At 43.1% G+C, this 22,667-nt stretch overlaps 1 protein-coding gene across 1 annotated transcript in view; it reads right to left on the reverse strand.

The window, feature by feature from the left end:
- PPFIA2 (PTPRF interacting protein alpha 2) overlaps window positions 1-22,667 on the reverse strand; it is a 487,757-nt gene that overhangs the window by 459,656 nt on the left and 5,434 nt on the right. Inside the window, exon 2 of the mRNA XM_060245141.1 lies at window positions 17,132-17,382. Coding sequence (XP_060101124.1) covers window positions 17,132-17,380 — 249 coding nt within the window. The 5' untranslated portion in view covers window positions 17,381-17,382. The remainder of the gene's footprint in view (window positions 1-17,131; window positions 17,383-22,667) is intronic.

Raw genomic sequence — 22,667 nt, forward strand, 5'->3', positions numbered from 1 at the left:
CCCACTCTCCAAAAATCTAAAAGCGGGGGGGGGGAGAGCACCAATTTTTGGTGCTACTCGCTCTTGGCCAGTGAGAGAAAAGAACATGCGTGGCTGTATGAAAGATAGAGGGAGAAAGTGCCTCCGTTTATGTCCATATGAGTGAGAGAGACAGCCTGCCTGAACCCCTGCACCCGCCAAAGGCCCAGCACTGGAGTCCAGTCATCACCCAGGCATGCTAGGAAGAAGCGGGATGATGGTGGTTAGCCTAGGTTTTCAATTGGTGAGTGCCTGTGTGAGGAAGCAAGAGCCAAAAAAGAAGGGAAGGGAGGGAGGTGTCCTGTCCTGTTAGTAAGGAAGATTTGTAGAGCCTGCGCGATTTGTAGATCTCATTACTCAAACGGTGGTTGGTGTGTAAATAAGCATTCCTTCCAGGCACAGAGAGAGGGGAGATCATACTGGAGATTTAGCAAACATTTTCTCGTCACACAAACCTGCCCTGTGCCTTCACTGCAGAATAGAAAGGCATGAGGTGTTCTTGATGAGATTTTGAATGATGCATGAACTGATAAACTGCCTTGCACTCAACCTGTCAGCAGCAACTTCTGCAGAACTTTGCAGTAGAATACTTATTGAGAACTTTTGGGGTTGCTTTGCCTTTAAGAAGAAAAGCCCCACTCACCCAGTCTCGACAGATCCCTTTGGAGGCATTCTGCGCAGACTCGGAGGAAGGCAGCCGCTTGTCTCTTCGCTCCTACTAACGCTAAGTTGTTTTAATCTTTTAACTTTTATCTTGCCTTGATGGAAGGAATTGTTTTTAAATAATCTTATCCTATCACCTCACTTTTGATATTTGGTGCCTCTGTTTTGTCTTTCCCAAGCTCTGGTTGTTTAATTAGTCAATAAGCCTCTGCCTTCGTTTTCCTAATCAGAAGCTGCTGCAGCTAATGACCTACAGCTGAAGTTTTATAAAGTTTTATAAAGTTTTACACAGTCTTAGCCTGTCTCTCAAAGACAGGGTTTTGTTTTTTGTGTGTGTTTTTTAGAATCTTTTAATTTGAACTGAAGGTTGAAATTAAGTCAACTCCTGCAAAGCAACAAGGCGGAGTGCAGTCGGCTACAGAGTTGGCTCTGACAAATTTGGCTTTTAAAGATATTTTACGATATTCTTAGCAGATGTTGTGGCTTTTATCTGTAAGTTTTAAGACATTAGTTGTTTGGTATTTGTTTTATTTATTTATTTTTTTATTCATTTTTATCAGGACAGGGCTAATTGCCACCCAACAGAACCCTCTTAATGGCATCAGGCAAGCGGCCAAGAGAAGTGGAGGAGGAATCTGCTTCTTTGCCACTTTGCAAACAGTTCAGGATAGAGGACTTTTTTACCTTAAACAATAAGTCCAAATCTGCTCTGCCATCATTTGCTATTGAAACATCGAATCGCTTCTCCCCTTTAGATGACGAGGTAGAGCCTGCTGAAAAGGAGGAACCGACTAATGAATTGACTAATGAGTCTGATCACGAGGATGGCGTTGACTCTCAACTCCTGTCTGGGGTGGGGGCTTTAAAGGTGCAGCAGAGTCAGCATGATAATGAAGAAAGATCCATGTCTTCTGACGAACTTGCCCCAATTACCCTTATTGCAAGCACAGTGGATTGTATCTTTAAAAAGTTAAAGAGTTTAGAAGACCAAATTCTTGACCTTTCTTTAGAACTAAAGAGACTATCAGTGTCAATGGATAAAGTCTACTTAGCCCAGCTGGATGATACCTCTATTGGAGCTCTAGCCCCTTTAAAGCGATGTCCGTCTGCAACTCAGGAGGTTGATCCCCGGAGCTCCTTTACGGAGTCTAAGGTCAGCGTGGGCCTTAAAAGGAACGTGCAACAATTGGTTCTACAGCCCAATAAGGTTTGCATCACTGTTTGTCCTTATGGCAGGAAGACCCCATGCTGGAGAAGTAAACTTTTAGCTAAATCCCATCTCTGTGAACTTCTTCATCTGAACTATCACAAAATTGACTTGATTACCATTGAATCTCTTAATGATCAGTCTCAAATGCAGAGGATTCTGCTTACCTTTCAATCCTCCAACATTCCTTCACTAATTCTGAGGCGAAAGAATTACCTATGGTCAAAGGGGGTTTTCCCTGTTCGATCTTTTATTAACTCTCAAACTAATGCTCTGCTGCCTAACCTGTCCGCAGGGGTCAGGACACGAAGTAATCCCCATCTCTTGAAGAACGCATCATCTTCAGCGGCAAAATATAAGGCTGCAATGTGTCTTAAGGTATCCAGATCTGGTCAGTCCCAAGCAAACCCCGAGTTGCATAATGAGTCATCAGTGCAGCCCTGTATGGATGTGACGCATAGTCCCCTTAATGTTTCATTAGAAGATGACCTTTTGCAGTCATTTGGGAGTCTTCCAGCAAAAGATCAACAGGCGATACTCATAAGACTTGAAGGTACTAAGCTGCAGCTGCAAAGGTCTTTAGAGCCGGGGAAATCAGTTCCTTCAATCAACCTAGATCCTGCAAGCAACCCCCTGCCCCCTTGTCCCCCATCAGCTGACTTAATTGATCTGTCTATGGAACTCTCTCTAACTGGCTCAAGGGCACCCCAACATAATGGTTGTATTTTCACTGATGACTCCAGGGTTCTAGAAAGGATATCCATTATCGATTGACTACCAGCTAGGGAAGCCACAAGGAAGATCCACATCATCTCCTGGAACATTGCTGGGTGGAAGAGTAAAGCGAATGACTCAGATTTTTTGGACTTTTTGAAATCCTTTGATTGTGTCTTCCTTCAGGAAACATGGGCAGAAGACAGTTTTAGACTGACGGATTTTAAAGTTTTTAATCTCCCCGCTTATAGATCTCACTCTAAAGGTCGCAGTAAAGCAGGCATGGCTGCTTTGGTGAAATCCAGCTTACCATTTAAGGTGATCCTCTTGGATCCTTGCCCGCCAATTGCCCAGGCTTTATTGCTGTCCTCCCCAGCACTGACCCTAATCATGATTAATGTTTATTTAGCCCCTTCTAATGGTGAGCTGGAGTTTGATGCTGTCTGGGAGAAATTTTCTGACTATGTGACGTCTTTGTCTAGGAAATTCCATACTGCTCAGCTCATGATTTTTGGTGATTTTAATGCTCGGATAGGCAGTAACAATCAGAAATGGATCTCTCATTTTGGCTTTGAAGCGGTTGAATCCCCTCCACTACAACTATGTTTACCCCGTTGTTCTAAAGATACTTTAACCAATAAGGCGGGTCTTAGATTAATTGAATTCTGCATAGCGCACAATGTTATAATATTTAATGGTCTCTCCAAATTTCCAGCTGCAAATGACTTTACTTTTTTTTCCACAAGGGGTTGCAGTGTGATAGATTTTTGTGTGGGCTCACCCAACCTTCTGTCATCTACCGATAACTTTTACATCGATCCGCGCACAGAAAGTGACCACCTGCCCCTAACTCTATCCCTACGATTGGATCTGGAGGTTAATATGGTATCACCTTCCCAATCCATGAAGGCTCCTGAGAATGTTCTAAAAAAAATCAAGTGGTCCCCGGCCCTAGAAAGGGAGTTTTCTTCCCTCTTTGGCTCTGAAGCGCTATGCAGATTAAGGGATTCAATCATAAATTCCAATTCAGATGATTCAATCCTTTCAGGATTTTCATTATTAATTGATTATTGTAGTGCCAAAGCTAAACCGGTGATCTTGTCTAGGTCTAGTTTCTCCAGCTGGTTCGATACAGATTGTTTAGCTTGGAAACAAGAACTGAGAGCTCATTTTAAAGAGGCTTGTCACTCCAAAGACCAATCAAAAATTAAGGCCTACATTGCTTACAAGACAGCCTACCTGGAGCTTACTACATCCAAAAAGAAAGCTTTCTTTCAGAATAAATGGGACCAACTTTACCACTCGATAAAATCTAACGATAATAAGGCCTTCTGGAGAATCATTTCAGGTAATCTAAAAAACAATTCTGCTACTGACCCAAATATCTCTGAGCAAACATGGGTTGATTACTTCTCTAACATTTTTGCTGCCCCATGTGTATCCCCTCCTATCTTAGCAAACCCCTCAGTTACTGATATGCCGGTCTGGCCTCCAGTAACTCTAGAGGAAATCAGTGAGTTATTGAAGGATTTAAAAGCGGGTAAAGCACCTGGCCCTGATGGCCTTCCCGCTGAGGTATTCACAAAGTTTGCCGATTGGTGGCTCTTGCCCCTTGCAAAATTGTTCTCTTTTATCGATCTGCATGGCTCCATCCCTGACTCTTGGCTTGACTCTATAATTATCCCAATATACAAAAAGGGGGGGTTGGAGTTACCAGAAAACTTCCGCCCCATTAGTTTATTATCTATAGTGGGCAAATTGTATGCAAAACATTTAGAACTCCGATTAACTGACTGGATGCGCCTAGGCAACATCATAGGTCCTGAACAGATTGGCTTCTCCAAAGGCAAATCTGCTATGGATCACTGCTGCACTCTGGCCTTCCTTGCTGAAAAATATATGCATACCGGGTCAAAAAAATTATATGCTGCCTTCATCGATTTGAAGGGTGCTTTTGATTCAATAGATAGAGCCCAACTATGGATCAAGCTAGGTTACCTGGGAATGGACCCTCGTTTGCTGTTTCTCTTGAGGAAACTTCATTCTAATACCTTTTGCCAAGTGAAATTTTCTTCTAGCGGTGACTTGACTAGTAAAATCCCAGTGTTAAAGGGGGTAAAACAAGGTTGTGTGCTGGCCCCACATCTTTTTAATTTATTTTTAACTGACCTGGCACAATTTTTGACCCCTATCAATGGTCATCCGCCTAAACTTGCAGGCCAAGCGGTCCCCTTATTACTTTATGCCGATGACACTACCATCCTCTCTTGTACAAGAGTGGGCCTGCAAAGGTATTTGAACGCCTTTTATGACTACTGTAATTGTAATTCACTTACTATCAATTATACCAAATCTAAAGTAGTTGTCTTTTCAAATTGCTGGGGCCCACAGAGATGGTTTATTGGCAATTCAACAATCGAGCAAACAAAAAATTTTAAATACTTGGGGATCACTTTTAACCACAAGTTAAGCTGGGTTTCACATCGTAACAACACCATCAACTTGGCTAAGTGTTCAGCTGCTCAAATTAAACAGTTTTTCTTTGCAAGGGGCAACCAATTAGTTCCAGCAGCTATTAAAGTATTCAAAGCCAAAACGCTTGCCCAAATCCTCTATGGTATCCCTATATGGATCTCAGCTTTTACCAGGAAAGTGGAGGGCATTCAAGCCTCATTCTTTAGACAAATTCTTGGTTTGCCAAAATGTGTGTCCTACTTTGCTCTCTGCTCTGAAGTGGGTCAGTCTTTGGTGGAGACAAAAGCCTGGATTGCAGTGTTTAAATTCTGGCTCAAAATTCATTTTAGAACAGATCCCAACAGCCTTCTTGATTGTATGAAAAGAGACCCATATATTTCGTCCTGGACAGCAGTGCTTCTGTCTAAACTCAATCAATTGGGGTTAGAGGTAGATGATTTTTCTACCTCTGAAGAGTCATATATCTTCAGATGTATTAAACTGAGACTGTGGGAATTGGAGGAAACGAAATTACGGCCAACTCTCCCTTATACTTGCTCTCCAGCTTCCTTAGGTCTTTATGCTTTTTGTGGCAAAATGCCCAATTATCTATCAGACCTAACCACTCCAAGTCATCGCAGGGCATTTATGTTGGCCAGACTAAACGCGTTTCCCTCCAAAGTTTTACAAGGGAGATATCAGCGAGTCCCTTTAGCCGACAGACTTTGCTCCTGTGGAGCGAATACCCCTGACTCAATCCAGCATATATTGCTTGATTGTTCTTTTTACCATAACCTCCGTAAAGATTTATTTGGCAAGCTTTCTTTTTCTCCAGATTTGTCTATTCTGCCACCCTGTTATTATTTATTGAGTGATACTGAGGGGGTGGTTAGTGAGGCTGTGGCAAAATTTCTGGCTGACATCCTTAAATTTAATTCTGACCATGTTTGAATGTATCTGTAAGAAGAAAAGCCTCTCTTCCAGAACAGGAAGTGTCAGTGGGCGTGTGTGCAGGCAAGGAGTAGTCTCCTAATGCTGTTTTGCTCTGCGACTAAGGTACTTTCTACAGTGCTTGATTTTAAATGATTTAAGGTATCTGTTTAGAGTGCTTAAGTTTTTGTTTTATGTGTTTCTCAACTGGGCTAGGCTAAGCGCAGTCCCAGTCTTGTGGAGACTGTTTAATTTTTCATTCAGTCTTATCTGATTTATTGCCTCCTCTGCTTTTATTGCCTTTGGCTACCCCATATTCAGCTTAACTTTGGTATATGCTGGTCCGGGTATCTGGAACATTCTGAAGAAATTTGTCTTAGTTTTTAAAACCTTGCTAAAACTTTGAACCCAGTGGCACCTTTAAGACCAACAAAGTTTAATTCAAGGTATATTTTTCATGTGCAAGCATACTTCTTCAACTCATCTCCAGATTACAGAAGTCATTTTCACTTGAGAAAATGGGTGTTAAAACTAACCTAGTTTTATTTGCTAGCATTGTTTAGCTGAGTTAATTATCCTGCTCTCCTTCCCCCCCCTTAAGATATAGCAGTTTTTTATCACAACAAACACACCAAACAAACCAATCCTATAACAACTGGGGAGAGGGATTTTCCAGGTAAAGATCAGCTAGTTTGACAGGAATTGTATTTTTTGTGAAAAGGAAGCAATATAGTTTATTGCATTGTGAATATGTTGGTTCTAGATGACATTTAAACATATTTCTGAGCAATGTTTCCTCTAAACTGAGTTAGTGTGAGCTAGTTCAGTTTTTAGTCTCCAGCTCACACATTTTTGTCTTAGCTCAGGAAAAATGGCCCCACATGAAACTAATTTATGCAGAAGCTTATGACTTCAATGCCAATAGCTCACAAAGTAGAATTTTTGCTCACATGACCCCACAGTTTAGAGGGAACATTGCTTCTGAGTCTCAGGTGTTCTAAATGCAGTACTGCAAATATTGCTTTGATATTGTGTTCTTTTCTAATCCCACTAAATGGAAAGATGAATAACTGATACTTGAAAGTATTTCCTGGAATTATGGCATATCTCCAGATTACAAAGTCAATTTCTACTGGAGAAAATTGATGCTTTGGAGGGTGGACTTTGGGAGCATTGTAATCCACTGAGTTCCGTGTCCTCCCTAGGCTCCACCTCCAAGTCTCCAGGAATACCCCAACTGGAGCTGACAAAACTACTTCTGCCTCTGGTCAGTGACAGGTCCTGGCAACCCTAGAGCTATTCTATGACATGATGGTAACCAGAGCTGCTTATTAGGATTTTTGGTAGGGGTGATATATGCAAACCTCCACTCCCAATTGCTAGACATAAAGGAGGACATAATATGTTCTAGTGTGCATATAAGAATTTTCCTCTGGTGTGCATTATCTTAAGCCTCCAAATTGCCAAGTTCCTGAAGCATAAAGAGCTGCAAATTCTTTTTTGTGGCGAAGGGAATGCAACTGAGGAATACCTGACCACAGAATTACCAGAGGTATGATAGAGCTACTTAGGCTTGTAATTGTGTTTGACCTGAGAAGACAGCAGTAACTAAATCTTACTAGATTGGGAATGGCTTCCAATGTTTAAGGCGGAAGCCCATATCTGTTTTGAATTAAGTGACATTATTTAGCAAGCTTTCATCCAAATTTGTCAATTAGAATCTTATCATTTGAACTGAGTCTAGCACTAAAGTCTCTCCCCGCCCCCCCCCCCCACTTTAGAATCAGGTGTGCTGGATTATCTAATAAAAGGTCTTCAATAAAAAATTCAGATTCATTACAGCACCTTGCTATATCTGATCATTTTTGCTGGGGAGGGATATATACATTTAGTATTAGAAGAGACCCCATTTTGAAGTGTAGGAGGACAGCCATTGCCCATGGGTTTGAATTTTTTAGATGGACACATTCAATTTAAATGATGTAGAGATTAGGATTCCTAAACCCCCATGAAGGGGATTAGAGGTGGGGTTTGATGCAGTGTGCTGGAAGTGATATAGAGGGGTGAAGCTCAGGAAGTGACATCTCTTGACCTTTGACTTGGAAGTGATGTCACTGTTGGAGCAAGAATCTACATAAACCCAGTCTGACAGCTACAGTATGACAGCTGGTGATCTAGCTGCCAGGCTAGGTCACAGTGACCTGATCAGCAGACCGGCTTGAGCCGGCAGAAGCCAAGTGATGCAATCTGCTGAGTCAGCACGGCCAGGATTGGCTGCTTGGACTATATATGATCTGTGTGTGCATCACACAGGTCTCTCCCTGTGAGATGGTGGTTAGGCGAAGCACTTTGTCCGTGGAGGTGATATTGTATAGACTGCACAAGAGAGCACTTGTCGTGTATATATGTTAATACACCTTTTGGCACTAGTTGCACGTGTCTGCCTGATTTTCTTTCCTGAAGCCCTGTGTCGGGCAAGTCATCTCCCTCACTCTGCTACTCCCGCTCCGACAGGGTTATGGGCCCAGGGCGGTTCCGCTGCGCGGAGGAGAGAGTTGCGAGTTGAGCTGACTGTGAGTTTGGAAAGAGCCGGAGGCGAGGAACGCCGGCGAAGGACACAGAAGCACCACCGTTCTCTGTTTGAGAGCCAGAGGGACGTCGGCAGCCAGCTGTGAGGAGGAGTCGGCACGATGGCTCAGCAACAGCTTGGAGTAGCTGTTGAGAAGCTCACCTCAGCCAACTACGCGGTGTGGAGCCTGAGAATGCAACACTACCTCAAGCGTGAAGGGCAATGGCTGTTCGTGAGTAACCCCCCTGCTGACTTATCTCCTGCCGAGACTGTGTTATCGGATAAGGCACTGGCCAACATAGTGCTATCTATAGGAGATGACCAGCTGGTTTATGTGCGAGGGAAGGACACTCCCAAGGCTGCCTGGGACGCGTTGAGTGCGGTGCATGTTAGCACCACTGCTGGTTCCCTCATGGCCTTGACAAGGAGGATGTTCCGCACCGTTATGCCGGCTGGAGGGTGTGTGAAAGATCACATCAAACGGCTAACGGACTGTTTCGTTGAGCTGGAGGCAAGAGGCAAGACTGTAGCTCCAGACGACAGAGTGTACATTTTGCTGTCGTCGTTGCCACCTGAGTACACTCCCCTGATAACTTCTCTGGAGACGGTGGACGTAGCGACCCTGACCATGGAATACGTCTGTGCCCACCTGCTTGACTTCCAAGAGAGAATTGCGGCCGTGAGCTGTCCGGGGGTGTCGGCCGGGCAGCGTGCTGTTATCGGTGTGTCCGGGAAGACAGCCAAGAATGAGCCAGCTTCTGCTGCTGGCAGGCGTCCGAAGGTGGAGGAAGTGGAGCCGACTGCGTTTGCAGTCCGTCGCTGCTATGGATGCGGGTCGTCGCAGCACCTGCTCCGAGCTTGCCCTGAGAGGGAGAAGAGGCGGGGGCGTGTGCGGCGAGAGCGGAGGACCGCCAGCCCGTGTGAGGAAGCAACCCGGCTGGTCACGTCTGCAGTAGAGAGCACAGGGTCTGCTTGGATTTTAGACTCCGGGGCAACGAGCCATCTCTGCTGCGAGAAGGAGTTGTTGAAAAACATTGACAGTCCTGAGCATAAGTATGTGAGATTGGCTGATGGGACCACTGCCAATTCTGTTTGCTCAGGCAATGTGGAATTTCCTGCACTGAAATGTATGTTGCAAAATGTGTTGTATGTACCCTCACTGCAGTCTAACCTGTTGAGTGTTAGCACACTGTTTGACCAGGGATACCAGGTGAGATTTGAGAAAACCTGCTGCAAAATCCTGGGAGGTGGGGGAAAGTTGCTTGTGACAGGAAAGAGGGAAGGTAAACTGTATGTGGTCCAGAGTGATTGTGCCCAGGTGGCTCAGGTGTCGAATGAGCCTGTGCACAATAATTGTATACATTTGCTCCATAGGAGACTTGGGCACTGCGGATTTGGGGCGTTAAAGAAAACCCTGGAGCTTGTGCCTAGTTTGAAAGTAAATCCTTGCAAATGTTACTTGGATTGCCAGGTCTGCAAGAAGACCAAAAGCAAGGCGTGTGCTGTTGCTAAAGAAAGCTCAAGGGAAAGCACACGAGCCCTGGAACTAGTCCATTTAGACGTTATTGGCCCATTGCCAAAGAGTCTGTCGGGGAGGAGATACTGCTTGGTGGCCACCGACGACCACACGAGGTACGCGTGGGTTTTCACCATGGTGCATAAGTCTGAGGTGTATAAGACATTCACCAAGTGGGTCAAAGCAGTGGAGAGACAATTAGGGGTTAATCTCCTAGCTGTACAAACCGACAGAGGGGGGGAATTCTTATCTAACCAGATGAAACGTTGGCTGGAGAACAAGGGCATTGCCCACCGTCTGACGAACCCGGCAACGCCCCGAGAAAATGGGCATGGGGCTGTATTGCAGAATGTGATGTATTGCATGTTAGAGGATGCACAACTGCCAATGACCTATTGGGCAGAAACCATACATGCAGCTGTTTTTTTGCAAAATAGGGTTTGGTGTAATACTGTGAAAAATGTGCCTTACAGGTTACTGTTGAACAAGACCCCAGATTTGAGTTCTTTAAAAGTCTTTGGGTCACGGGCTCGGGTTGGCATCCACTCCACGAGTAGCGGGGAGGGGGATGTCCGGGCAGAGAGCCTAATTTTTCTGGGCTACAAGCCAAGGGCCAGGTGTTATCGTTTCTGCAATAGCAAAAGCAAGATAACACTTAATAAGAGTGCCCAGTTCAATGAAGAAAGCAGCTGGCCAAGGTTGCACTCCTTGCAGAAACAATTTGTCCTGCTGCCAAGTAGCGATAACGATGTTGGAGCGCAGCCCAGAACTCCAGCCCAGGAGGTGGCACCCAGTGGGGCTGGAGAAGGTGAGCCGAATGCTGGCACAGAGCCTGACGAGCAGAGTCAGGAGGCAGAGCCTCAAATGCAGGAACTGGAGGTAAAGTGTGAGAGTCAGGAGGTTCAACACCCAATTACAGGGGCAGAGCAACCAGCCCAGGAGGTGGGAACAGAGCAACCCGAAGAAGACAAAGCTGGTCCAAGCACAGGGCCACGGGTGTCTGCCAGGTCCACCAAAGGCCAACGTCCCGCTAGGTACAAGTGTCCCTATGTCACTCTGACTGTCAATCCAGACCCACCCGGATTTGAGGAAATGTTAAAAGAAAAGGCTAAGAAATGGAAAGCCTGGGTGGCAGAATGCGAGGCAAGGGAGAAGGAGGCTGAAGCCAAGCGTCTGAAAGAGCTGGCTGAACAGGAACACGATGATGTGTTTTACAATCATGATGAGTTCCTGAACGAATTCCGGAAAGGGTTCCGAGCTACGTAAATATGAACTGTAATGTTGCTGGTGGACATGTATGTAAACTGTGTAAAGTGTTTTGGTGTACTGGGTTTAAATAGATTAGGAGGTGTGTTGGAGCAAGAATCTACATAAACCCAGTCTGACAGCTACAGTATGACAGCTGGTGATCTAGCTGCCAGGCTAGGTCACAGTGACCTGATCAGCAGACCGGCTTGAGCCGGCAGAAGCCAAGTGATGCAATCTGCTGAGTCAGCACGGCCAGGATTGGCTGCTTGGACTATATATGATCTGTGTGTGCATCACACAGGTCTCTCCCTGTGAGATGGTGGTTAGGCGAAGCACTTTGTCCGTGGAGGTGATATTGTATAGACTGCACAAGAGAGCACTTGTCGTGTATATATGTTAATACACCTTTTGGCACTAGTTGCACGTGTCTGCCTGATTTTCTTTCCTGAAGCCCTGTGTCGGGCAAGTCATCTCCCTCACTCTGCTACTCCCGCTCCGACAGTCACTTCCTTGCTCCTGGCTCCACCCCCAAAGTCCCCAGGTATTTCCTGAGTCAGACTTGGCAACCCTACTGGAAAGGTTCAGTTTTTCTGTGCCCCTGTCCCAGGATGGCCATTTCCTTCCCATGCCACTGAGAGGCTTTTAGGTTTTTAAAATCAATGCTACATTATTGTTGTCACAGGAATGCACAAATGCTCATGTGCCCCACCCCCTCATCCCCTCACAATCTCCGGGAATTTGCCACAATGGTTATGTCAATATACCATTGTACCAATATTTGTAACAGGTTTTCTGAATTCCTAGCTTTCACTTTTGAAGTCTCTAGACACTTTCCTTGAAAAAATATAAAAAGAAAGTCAAGCCCCTGCAGCAAAGGGAACTAGAAATATAATTTTATTTTTAAAAAGAAAGCTGAGAATTCAGAGAACCTGTTACATCTATAGTTGCATACCATTATATTGATACAACAATATATAGTCTAATGCAAATTTAAAAAAAAAGAAAAAGCCCCAAAGAGAAGTGGCCAGAACAAGCGAACTATGGGGAAACCTGCTATACTGAGGCCCCATTGCTGTTACGTTTTATCAGCAGCCACATCAGCAATAGGAAAACCACACAAGCCCATCTCACAGGAAAGTCACCTATGTATGTAAATCATTTCAGATTTCCTTTAGTACATAAAACTTAAGTTACATTGGTTTGTATTAGAATATTATTTCTATTAGTTTTCTTTTATAGGAAGCAGTATAACTATCAATAGGCAATCTCAGCTTTATTTGAAATTGGGTAATTACCAACACTATTGAGAAATGTTCAAAACACATCCTGGGCCTTCTTTAGAATATAGTATTGATTAATACTATAAGGTGACATTGTGCATACATACAAAATGTGCTTCCAGTTTATGATGATTTAAGCTCCAAGTCTAGGACATTAACCACAACTTAGACAGATCTAAGCAAGTGTGATTTTAAGGCTCTGTGCAGCTGTGGATATACCTTTGACTGCAAACCTCCAGGTGAGGCCTGAATATATCCCAGAATCACAACTGAACTCCAAAATACTGAGAGCGTTTTCGCACTAGCGTTTACTCTGGCGTAGCACCCCATTTACCTCCGGATCTTTTCCTGGTTTTCGCACCTGTTGCTCCGGCGCTGCGGTTTGCTCCGGCGCTTCAGGGGTTTCACGCCGGAGTATGTTTTTCAACATGCTTCCGGAGTTTTTGAAAACCTCCGGATCCACTCCGCGGAGTTTGCTGTGGGAAATCCATCCACGCCGGATCAACTGCTTTGTGGGCGTCACCCTCTCCCTTTCCGTCCTCCCACCCCATCCACCCCCTTGGCCAATCATCAGCCGTTCGCGGCGCTTCCCAAAAGTGCCCGCACGGCCATTTTTTTAAAAAAAACTTCATATTTCTTGCATAATAGCGATATTTCGAAATTAACAAATAGAAAAAAAACCCCCTCCTGGAATAGCCTCAATTGCCACTTCAATTGGTTTCGTTATAATTTTTTATTATTATTGACTTTAGTTGCGTTATTTCGCTGAAGTGGCGGGTATGTGAGGTTGCTTTTCCGCTGTTGCGTTATCTTGCAACTACGGAATTGCATTATATATTATACATTGTTGGGGGGGGGGAAATCTAGTGCCGGCGCGGGCCAAAGCATTCATGTGTGTGTGTTTTAAAAAGGCAATGCCTCCCTCAGCTGTGCCACCAGCATTTCTGGACCTGCACAAAATCGCCATGTATAAAATGGGAAGTTGGAGTCCTGCATTCTCCTCCCTGGCTACATTCCGCTCGGTTAGAAAATAGACGCGAGCTCGCTCTTCACACGCGCCACATAAGGGGAAGGAGAGAATGGGGCGGGGGGGGAGCTCTGGCAGCAGGAATCAGTCAGGTCCCCGTTGCAGCTGCAAGCGCCAGCCGGGGAGGGGGAAGAGCGCGGAGGAAATCCCAGCTTCGCCACCCGGGAGGGAGCGAGGCTGGGAAAGGAAGAAGCTGCCACACACACACACACAAACCCCTCAATTTCTCTCTCTTCGTTATTGCGATATTTCGCAACTTCGGAATTTGTGTTGGGGGGGGGGGGAATCTAGTGCTGGGATTCTCCACTGTGAATGCTTCTGTTAATACATAAAGGGCTGTGGAGGATACTACAGCTGCAGCCAATCCATAAGCAGAAGCGGCACACGTGATGCGGTTTGTCCACGAAAAGAAGGGGAATGAACAGCTGTGACTGCTCGATGTTACGTTGTTACGTAGTTATGCAACCAGACTTGCGCTTAAAAAAAAATGATTGACAGGGCATCGAACTCGAGTCGATGCCAGTGGGAAAACGATTTGAGCCGGGGCTTCATGGAAAGCGACTCCGCAAAAGAGTCCATGTGCGAAAACGAGGAAAATGAGCCGGACATAATTGTGCCGCGGAATAAGGGGAGCAAACGCTAAGTGCGAAAACGACCTGAGATTATTTCCCCTGGAGAAAATGGCTGCTTTAAAGGGTAGGTTTTAAGACATAATACCCTATTGATGCTCCTCCCTTTCCCAGGCTCAACTCCCAAATCTCCAGGATTTCCCCAGCCAAAGTGGAAAGAAAAGAAATGATGCAATCCCTGAGTTGGTACAATCAAGCTCTGAGAAGCTTTTCAACTGCAATAGCCTTGGTCAAGGTTTTAATTATTCAATGGGATGGAGGGTCTCCACATTTTCTTGCCTTTTTTTTGGTCCCTCCCCAAGACTTCAGTGCTAAATGCAAATAAGTAATTGCTTTTGGGAGCAATGGTTTTTGCCTCCTTGTCAAGTTAACAATGTCAAGAAATTCAGAGCTACTGGTGGGAAGTTTCATAAACTTCATACCAAACCTTACACAGTATGGGAAGTTTTAGAATGTTTACTTAGCACTGTCTGAGCTGGGTCAGAACTCTGACAAAACTCAGACTTAATGAAAGCCCATTTTTTACATAAACAGAATCTCACTGCACATTCTCAGTGGAATGACATTTGATCTACAATGATGCCTACTATTACCATTTTTTTGTGTGTGATTGTTCACCTATGAGAAACTTTTGATATTTCTATTTAAATTGTGAGAAAAGTGTTTTTTTCTGGCACAGTTATCTTGTTGCTCTGGCCTACCATTACCAATTAAGCAAATTCATGTTCTGAACAAGAAATGTACATTTTGGCAACATCATCAAATATAACTTACTTGTGGAGAGCTCACTAAACTTAATGACAACTGACCATTATTTACGTTTTACAAAATCTACACCCTACTTTTCTGCCCTCATCAGGGCCACCAAGGTGGGAGAACCACCATCACTAATATCTGCTATTATTTCTCTAAATTGTTATCCACACCATTACAATCTTTTCTTACCATCTAATTGTGCCTTGGTTACAGGATACTGAAGAACTCTCTGCTGTTATTTAACAGTTCTCTACATTCTTCTCTTTCTCATGTTTTCCATTCACACATGAAAGTACCCTTTCACTTATCAGCCTAGGGAGCCAAAACAGTTGATACTCTTTATTAAAGAGTGAGTGTTTTCAAACACCATAGTATCATCTTCACAGTTACCATGGATGAATTTAATATGCATTGTTTTGTAGCCCTTTATAAGTATTAACCGGCAAATGGAGGGAAAGTCTAGTCTGTACATAGCATGAAACCAGCTTCCATTTTTAGACTAGGGTCGTTTTCGCACTCACCTTCCGCCGGCGCGACCCCCCTCTTCACCGCGCAGGATCTGCGCGGATTTCGCACTAAACGCTGCGGAGCAGCCAGAAAAGCCGGAAGCTCCCGGCGCAAAAGCCGCTCAAACTGAAACCGCCAAAAAGCAGTTTGGCGTTTGCGCGGCTTTTGCGACGGGAGCTTCCGGCTTTTCTGGCTGTTCTGCAGCGTTTAGTGCAAAATCTGCGCAGATCCTGCGCGGTGAAGAGGGGGGTCGCGCCGGCGGAAGGTAAATGCGAAAACGACCTAGGTGAAGCTGAAAGACAATCTCTATGGAAGAAAACACACCTACAATCTGTTATGCATACTGCAAAATTGTTAAAGCACATCTATAGAACTTGGCTGAAGAAATTGTGTGTTCTCTTTTCATGGATATCACCACATCTTGTTTGGGTTAAAACAGAAGGAGATGAGGGGAAAATATCTGAACATTGAAGGTATCTGGGGAAATATCTCACTTCCAGTTATCATATCAGCACTCTGACATGATTAATAAATTTAAAAGGGCACGATGCACATAGGGTTGCCAAGTCTAATTCAAGAAATATCTGGGGACTTTGGGGGTGGAGCCAGGAACAAGGGTGTGACAAGCATAATTGAACTCCAAGGGAGTTCTGGCCATCACATTTAAAGGGACAGCACACATTTTTAAATGTCTTCCATAGGAGATAATGAAGGATAGGGGCACCTTCTTTTGATGCTCATAGAATTGGACCCCTGGTCCAATCGTTTTGAAACTTGGGGGGTACTTCAGGGAGAGGCACTAGATACTATACTGAAAATGTGGTGCCTCTACCTCAAAAAACAGCTCCCCCAGAGCCCCCGAAACCTCCAGATCAATTCCCCATTATACCCTATGAGAATCGATCTCCACATAGGGAATAATGAAGTGCCCAGCAGACTTTTCCCTCTCCCCCACCCCGTTTCTCGCGACTCTGAAGTGAGGGATTGGCCTCTCTACTCACGAGTTGCTGCCACCTTCTTCAAAGTAACACAGACACTCCTTCCCAAGAGGAAGCCCTTCAATTGGAGACTGAAGCCTCCAGAGCACATGGTCCTCTGAAGGCGGGGCTTCCCCCCGCCAGCCAGCTGACTGGGGGTGGGAAGGAGCCTAGGAGAGCGGAAGAACCCCCGTTGGGACCTGGGGATTGGCAAGCCTAGATGCACAGAATACAATCATTCATTTCTGCTAACTGAATAATTTCTTCCAATGTAAGACTTATCATTTAATGAAGGAGAGTCATTGGATTGCACTCACATATAGTTTTGGAAGTATGATGGCACAAAACAAATGAATAGAATGTTCTTTTAATAGGTACATAGAAGAGAGAATTTTGGCAGGAGCAGCTTATCACATAAGGATTAAAACAACTGAATGCTATAAAATTTCACATCTCTTACTGGCATAGGATTTCTTTCATTTGCATGTGTTATATATCTAATTTTGCTGATACAAAAACATAACTTGCCTTACACTACGGTAGGTATGGAGGCAGGATAGAGCATTATGGATCACGCTGTTAACTATAAGTACTTCTTACGCACTGAAGTTCCAAAGATATATAAATGCAGCATACCTGTGGCAGTGCAGAGTTGAGCTGTCGCTGGAGGGAATCTCTGTCATAGATGACATCCTGAAGGCGTTGCTGTGCAAGAGACAGACTTTCCTGGGTCTCTCGAAGTGTATCAAGGAGACGATCCCTTTCATCCAGCATGTTCACCATTAGCTGCTCGAAGTGAGAATCCGAGTCTGACCCACTACTCTGGGACCCCCTTTGACTCATGGGGGTGTCCTCGTTGATCGTTGGCATCACTTCACACATCATTTCTTAAAATGAAACAAAGAATTAAAAACCTGAAGTATTACATAGATAAAATAAGTATATCATTCAGAGAACTTGATCTCACATTATTCCACTAAAATTAAGTTTCACATTTCGTGTTGATCATTAGTCTCAAAGCTGCTTGTCAGCTATATAAAGTAATGGATCATTCCACACTGCATAGTTTCTGAGCCTGTCTACATTTAAAGTCTCATCAGCAGATTGACACAGACAGTGTCCTTTGCAATCATGTCAAAGATTTCCTTTTTTTAGTTTCTTTTACCTGACCTTTACCCACCCACCCCTCTGTATCCTACATTTAATCTTCTGCTTATTTGTACTGACACCCATAGTTACTATTAATTGCCAAGGATAGCTTTCCCTAACAGTTCCTTATATCAGGGTCTAACCTGCAAGAAATCTAAGAATGTTATTTCTGTCTACAGTCACATTCAGACATCAGAACGAATACCTGTTTATTCATGACTGGCACAAACCCAACTTGGGTGCCACTGCCAGGCTCATACACTTCCTCCTCCCTCCAATAGTGTGCAGAGTGCAAATGAAAGTTTCCTAGTTTAGGAAACCATCAAGCACCAGATTGCTATGATGTGTAAATGATGTGCAAATTAAAAAAAACTTCTTCCACACAATTTTTCAGTCACATGCTGTAGTAGTAGAAGATGAAGATGTAGAGTCCTGATCTGCAGAGAGCAAAACTCAGTTTACTTCAGTGCCTGCATTTGGACATATTGAGAAGCTTGAAGTCTGAAGGCTTACCAGGCCAGAAAGCTTTGAATCATTTCCCATACATGAAGGGAGAGAGCATGCAGATATAGCAAATCAGTAAATAAACCTAGAAGTTTGTCATGACATCTGAATGTGGTCTACTATTCTTGGCAATTCATCTAAGATAGAGTCAGCCCTTCGCACAGAAGACCTCTTCCAATAAGAACAAAGTTTGAGTTCATTGGCTCCTGAATCTCTTCCAATAAGAATTAAGTATTTCTTACTAATTGCCTTCTTTACCATTTGTTTCTCAAACTAGGTTACAAAAAGACAGAAGCATTTCTACAAAGCTAATTTGTTCAAAGATTGTTACAGCCTAGCCTAAGGGTGGCACTTGGAAAAGCAATTAATGTCACAATTATAATAACATTACTAAGATTTCTGCTACTGAGAAACACAAGGTAATTCCATAAACCAGTATATAGAACCAATAATATGCTGTTGGTTATTTCTCAATAAACAATACATACCATTTAAGAACATTGCCTGTAAAAACACTATGGAAATGAACAGAACCATCATAGCTTTTTACTAAAGTGAACAGGATAGTTATCTTCTTGCTAAGAGTCTTCAAATGTTAAACTGAATATGTTCAATAAAGAGAATTGGCACCAAGAGCAATTTTATACCTGATAAATATGCCTGTCCTTGCGTGTGAAGCTTCATTCACCTACTGGTGGCATATCTGTTTTAACTCTTTGCAACAGAAATTTGAATAATGGGTATGTCCATCTTATTTTAAAGCTGTTATCTAAAGAAGCAATGTAGAGAGCTGTGGATCTTGTGCACATTCCTAATGACTGGTGGTAACATGTATGGATCAATTGAAAAATATTGGGTTTAAGATCAAGCAAAAATGTTATAAAAGTTCATCAACTAATGTCTGATGGCCTCTCACCCAAGCAATATATAGGTACACCCTTCAAATAATCTCTTCACTATTGAGGCTGTTTGTCAACACTTCATAGCACAGAAAATGAACACTTATCACTTAGTGCAATTAATAGTCTGAGTTGTTTGTCAAACTAGTACTGTTCTTAAATCCTTTCCTGAACTAGTACCTGCATTGACCTCACTTGGTATTTTTCAGGGTTATGTGCCCCTGCTGTTATCTGCAAAATGCATTTCCTTGAATCATGTTCTGAGGACAAGGCTGTCATGAACCCCAAGCCAAAGATGAAGGCCAGGTCATTTTGAGGGTTATAGCAGCACTAGACCAAACAACAAGAAATATGTGAATCTAGTGCATTTTAACCCACTTTTTTTTTAAAGGCGCTCTAATTGTCTTCCAATGAGCTCATGATTCTCCCTTTTCAATTTTCTCCTCACAACCCACTGAGATCGGTGAGAATGAGCATGGTTAACCCAAGGTGCTTCATGGAAGAATGGGTGAATGTGGGTTTCCCATATCATAGTCTGAATAGTCAAAACTACAACACTAAAAAACCAAACTTGCTTCTTATTTATATCCTTTGACTACTGATTTAGACCTTCATAAACTGACAGAAGTGCACAGTTCTAAACACAACTGAATCAAGAAATGCCTATATAGATGTAGGGAAAATGGCCAACCCTATGCCACAAAAGAAGCCTTTGGAAGGTGAAACCTACTGCATCACATACTTAAACCTGTTCAAATTTATTATAATAAATACAGTGTGTTCAACTCAGCACAATTCTACTTAGATTAGAAAATACCTTAACATACTAGAAGGGGACAGCATTACTGATTTATGTAGAATAAAGTTGAACAAGTGGGGGCCTGTGAGACTTGCAGGGGGGAATCCCACCTTCCTCTACTCTCTTGCCAAACCCAGCATGGCCTCTGGGCTCTCTGGCAGCTGTTGCCATGCCCAGCATGGAGTCCCAGCCTTTTTAGTAGCTGCCAGGCCTATCATGGCTCCCAGCCTCCTCCAAATGCCGGAGACAAGTGCATTCTCTGCACTTGCACAGAGAATGCTATTTTACTTGAGGGGGATTTAAATCTCCCCATGATTTTTTTTTAAAATTTGAGATTTTCCTGCAAACCTTGGGGGTCCTTCACATTTGCAGAAGAATCTCTTCAGCATCCATGTGGCACTGATCCTCAGGTTTAGGTATCTGCAGATGGGACCACATGTTGGTAATAATACATAGATAGAATTCCAGCACACTCCAATCCTCCCCCAACTCTCTTAATGAGATAAGCCAGGAAGTGTTGTCATAACTGTGGAGAAACAAGTGGCATACAACATCATAACCATTACTGGTTTTGTGTCCAAACCAAAGTAGGAAGATATATATATATATTTCTTTGTGTCCATACTGAAGTAGGAATATATATATATATATATATATATATATATATATATATATATATATATATATATATATATATATATATATATACTGTATATATGATAGCCACTCTGATGAGCCACATCATGGGATTACAGATAAATGTGGGACTTCTGACATGCCTGTTCTCTGTCATTGAGTCAGAGTCCATCCTTGTGGCTTAACCAAGCTGGGCAATTTGCCTATCAGTTCTGGAATCCCCATGCATCACACCAAAGATGCAGACATCAGTAAAGCAATATGTCTCTGGAAATTTCCCTTGGAAGATGGAAAGAGGTTCATAAGGGAAATATTACCTGCTACAGATGTCATTAATATAAGCTGCCTATATATGTAAATTGCACATAGTACATAAGCTATTCATCGCTAACAAAAAGTAGGAGGTTGCACAGAAAATACATTAATCCTCTTGTATTAACACTGGCATCGTCATAGGGAAGAAGGCAGTTCTTCCAAGTGTCTAGGGTTTGTTCTGATCATAGCATTGGGGGGGCGGGGGGAATGGCTGTACAGTCATACCATTGCTACCTGTAGAATTGCCTATGACCAATGTGACAATTGGCAGTTATGTTAGGGAGATCCTTACTGCTGCTCTGTTTGTTACTCTTGTAATATTGTTTATATGTTTGCGACACAGCTGTCTGCAGTCTGCTGCCAGCTAACTTGCATAAGCATAGAGATAAAGAGAGCATCCAAACTTGGATAGCTGTCTAAGTTGTCTACATTACAGATATAAGGTATAAATCATTTAAGGGTAGTGCTGTATTCAGGTATAGTCTGGATGGGATAAGAGGTGGTTCTTGAAATATCATATAGTAGGAAAGTGCAGATGTTCATCTAACTTTTTCTTCCACCATCATCTTTGAGTCAAGGGATGCTGCTCGCATGCATGTTGCTATAGTGTTGACTAAGGAGACCCAAATTTAGATGTCCCTGCAGCCATAAAGATGACTGGGCAGTTACTCTCTACTCTATTCAACTACTCTACTTTAGTATTGTTGTGTAATTCTCGTTTAACCCCCCCCCCCCGGGAAATCCTGGAACAAGGTGGAATTTAAAATGTAATAAATAAATGTATTTTACATACAGCACTGCTATTCTTTCTTTTCTTTTTGGGTTGCTATATTTTTGTAAGTGTGCCTGGACATCTGGCACACTTGGTGACATCTGGCAACCCCTACTGGGCACAGAGGACATTAGCCTGATCCAATATGGCTTCTCTTATGTTCTAGAGAAGTGGCTTGATAGCCCCTGCCCCTGCCTCCTGACCCTGGTATTCTCTGGTGGTCTTCCATCAAAATACTTGCCAGGGTTGGCTCTGCTTAGTTTCCAAGATCTGATATGATCAGGCTTCCCTGGGCTATCCAAGTCAGGGCAACATTGCTATTTTTTTTTTGTCCAAAAACTTTTTATTGAATTTAATAAACATACAAATAAAGCAATCAATGACTGTATCTGCAATCATTCTTTGTTTATAAGCATAGCATACCAGCAGAAAAAAAATATATATACACAAAATACAAACAAAACAACAAAACACAATACACACACACACACACACACATATATATATATATATTCACACACACATACATAATTGACAGCTGAATTAAAAAAAATAAGTACTCTGTCCATATATTAATTACATCAAATTGATAATGTCATAATATCTACCAGGTATACATGTACGCACAGGACCAAAAGAAAATTTAAGAAATGGAAGCCACTTGTACATCAGAGATTCGTTACCTTCTGAATTGTTTATATTGCATAAACTATCTGCTATCTTGTCCATAGCATAGACCTCCCAGATTTTAGCATACCTGGCTTTAACTGGGGGAATATTGGGAGATTTCCAAAATTGGGCTAACACCATTTTAGCAGCAGCTAGTAAAAGGGATATCAGGGATTTAATGAGAGAAGTAATAGGAATAACTTTCCAACAGTCAAGCAAAATGAGTTCCAATCTTAAGGGTAAATTATAGCCCGTGATATCCTTGATTTTTGCCACAATTACTGCCCCAAACGACTGCACCCTCGGGCAAGACCACCAGCAGTGTATAAATGTGCCCACCAGCGTATAAATGTGCCCACCTCTCCACAATTTTTCCAACATTTGGAGGATTGATTTATCGCAATATGGCTTAATCTCTGAGGTGTTAAA

The sequence above is a fragment of the Heteronotia binoei genome, chromosome 8, assembly GCF_032191835.1.
Source record: "Heteronotia binoei isolate CCM8104 ecotype False Entrance Well chromosome 8, APGP_CSIRO_Hbin_v1, whole genome shotgun sequence".
Classification (NCBI taxonomy): domain Eukaryota; kingdom Metazoa; phylum Chordata; class Lepidosauria; order Squamata; family Gekkonidae; genus Heteronotia; species Heteronotia binoei.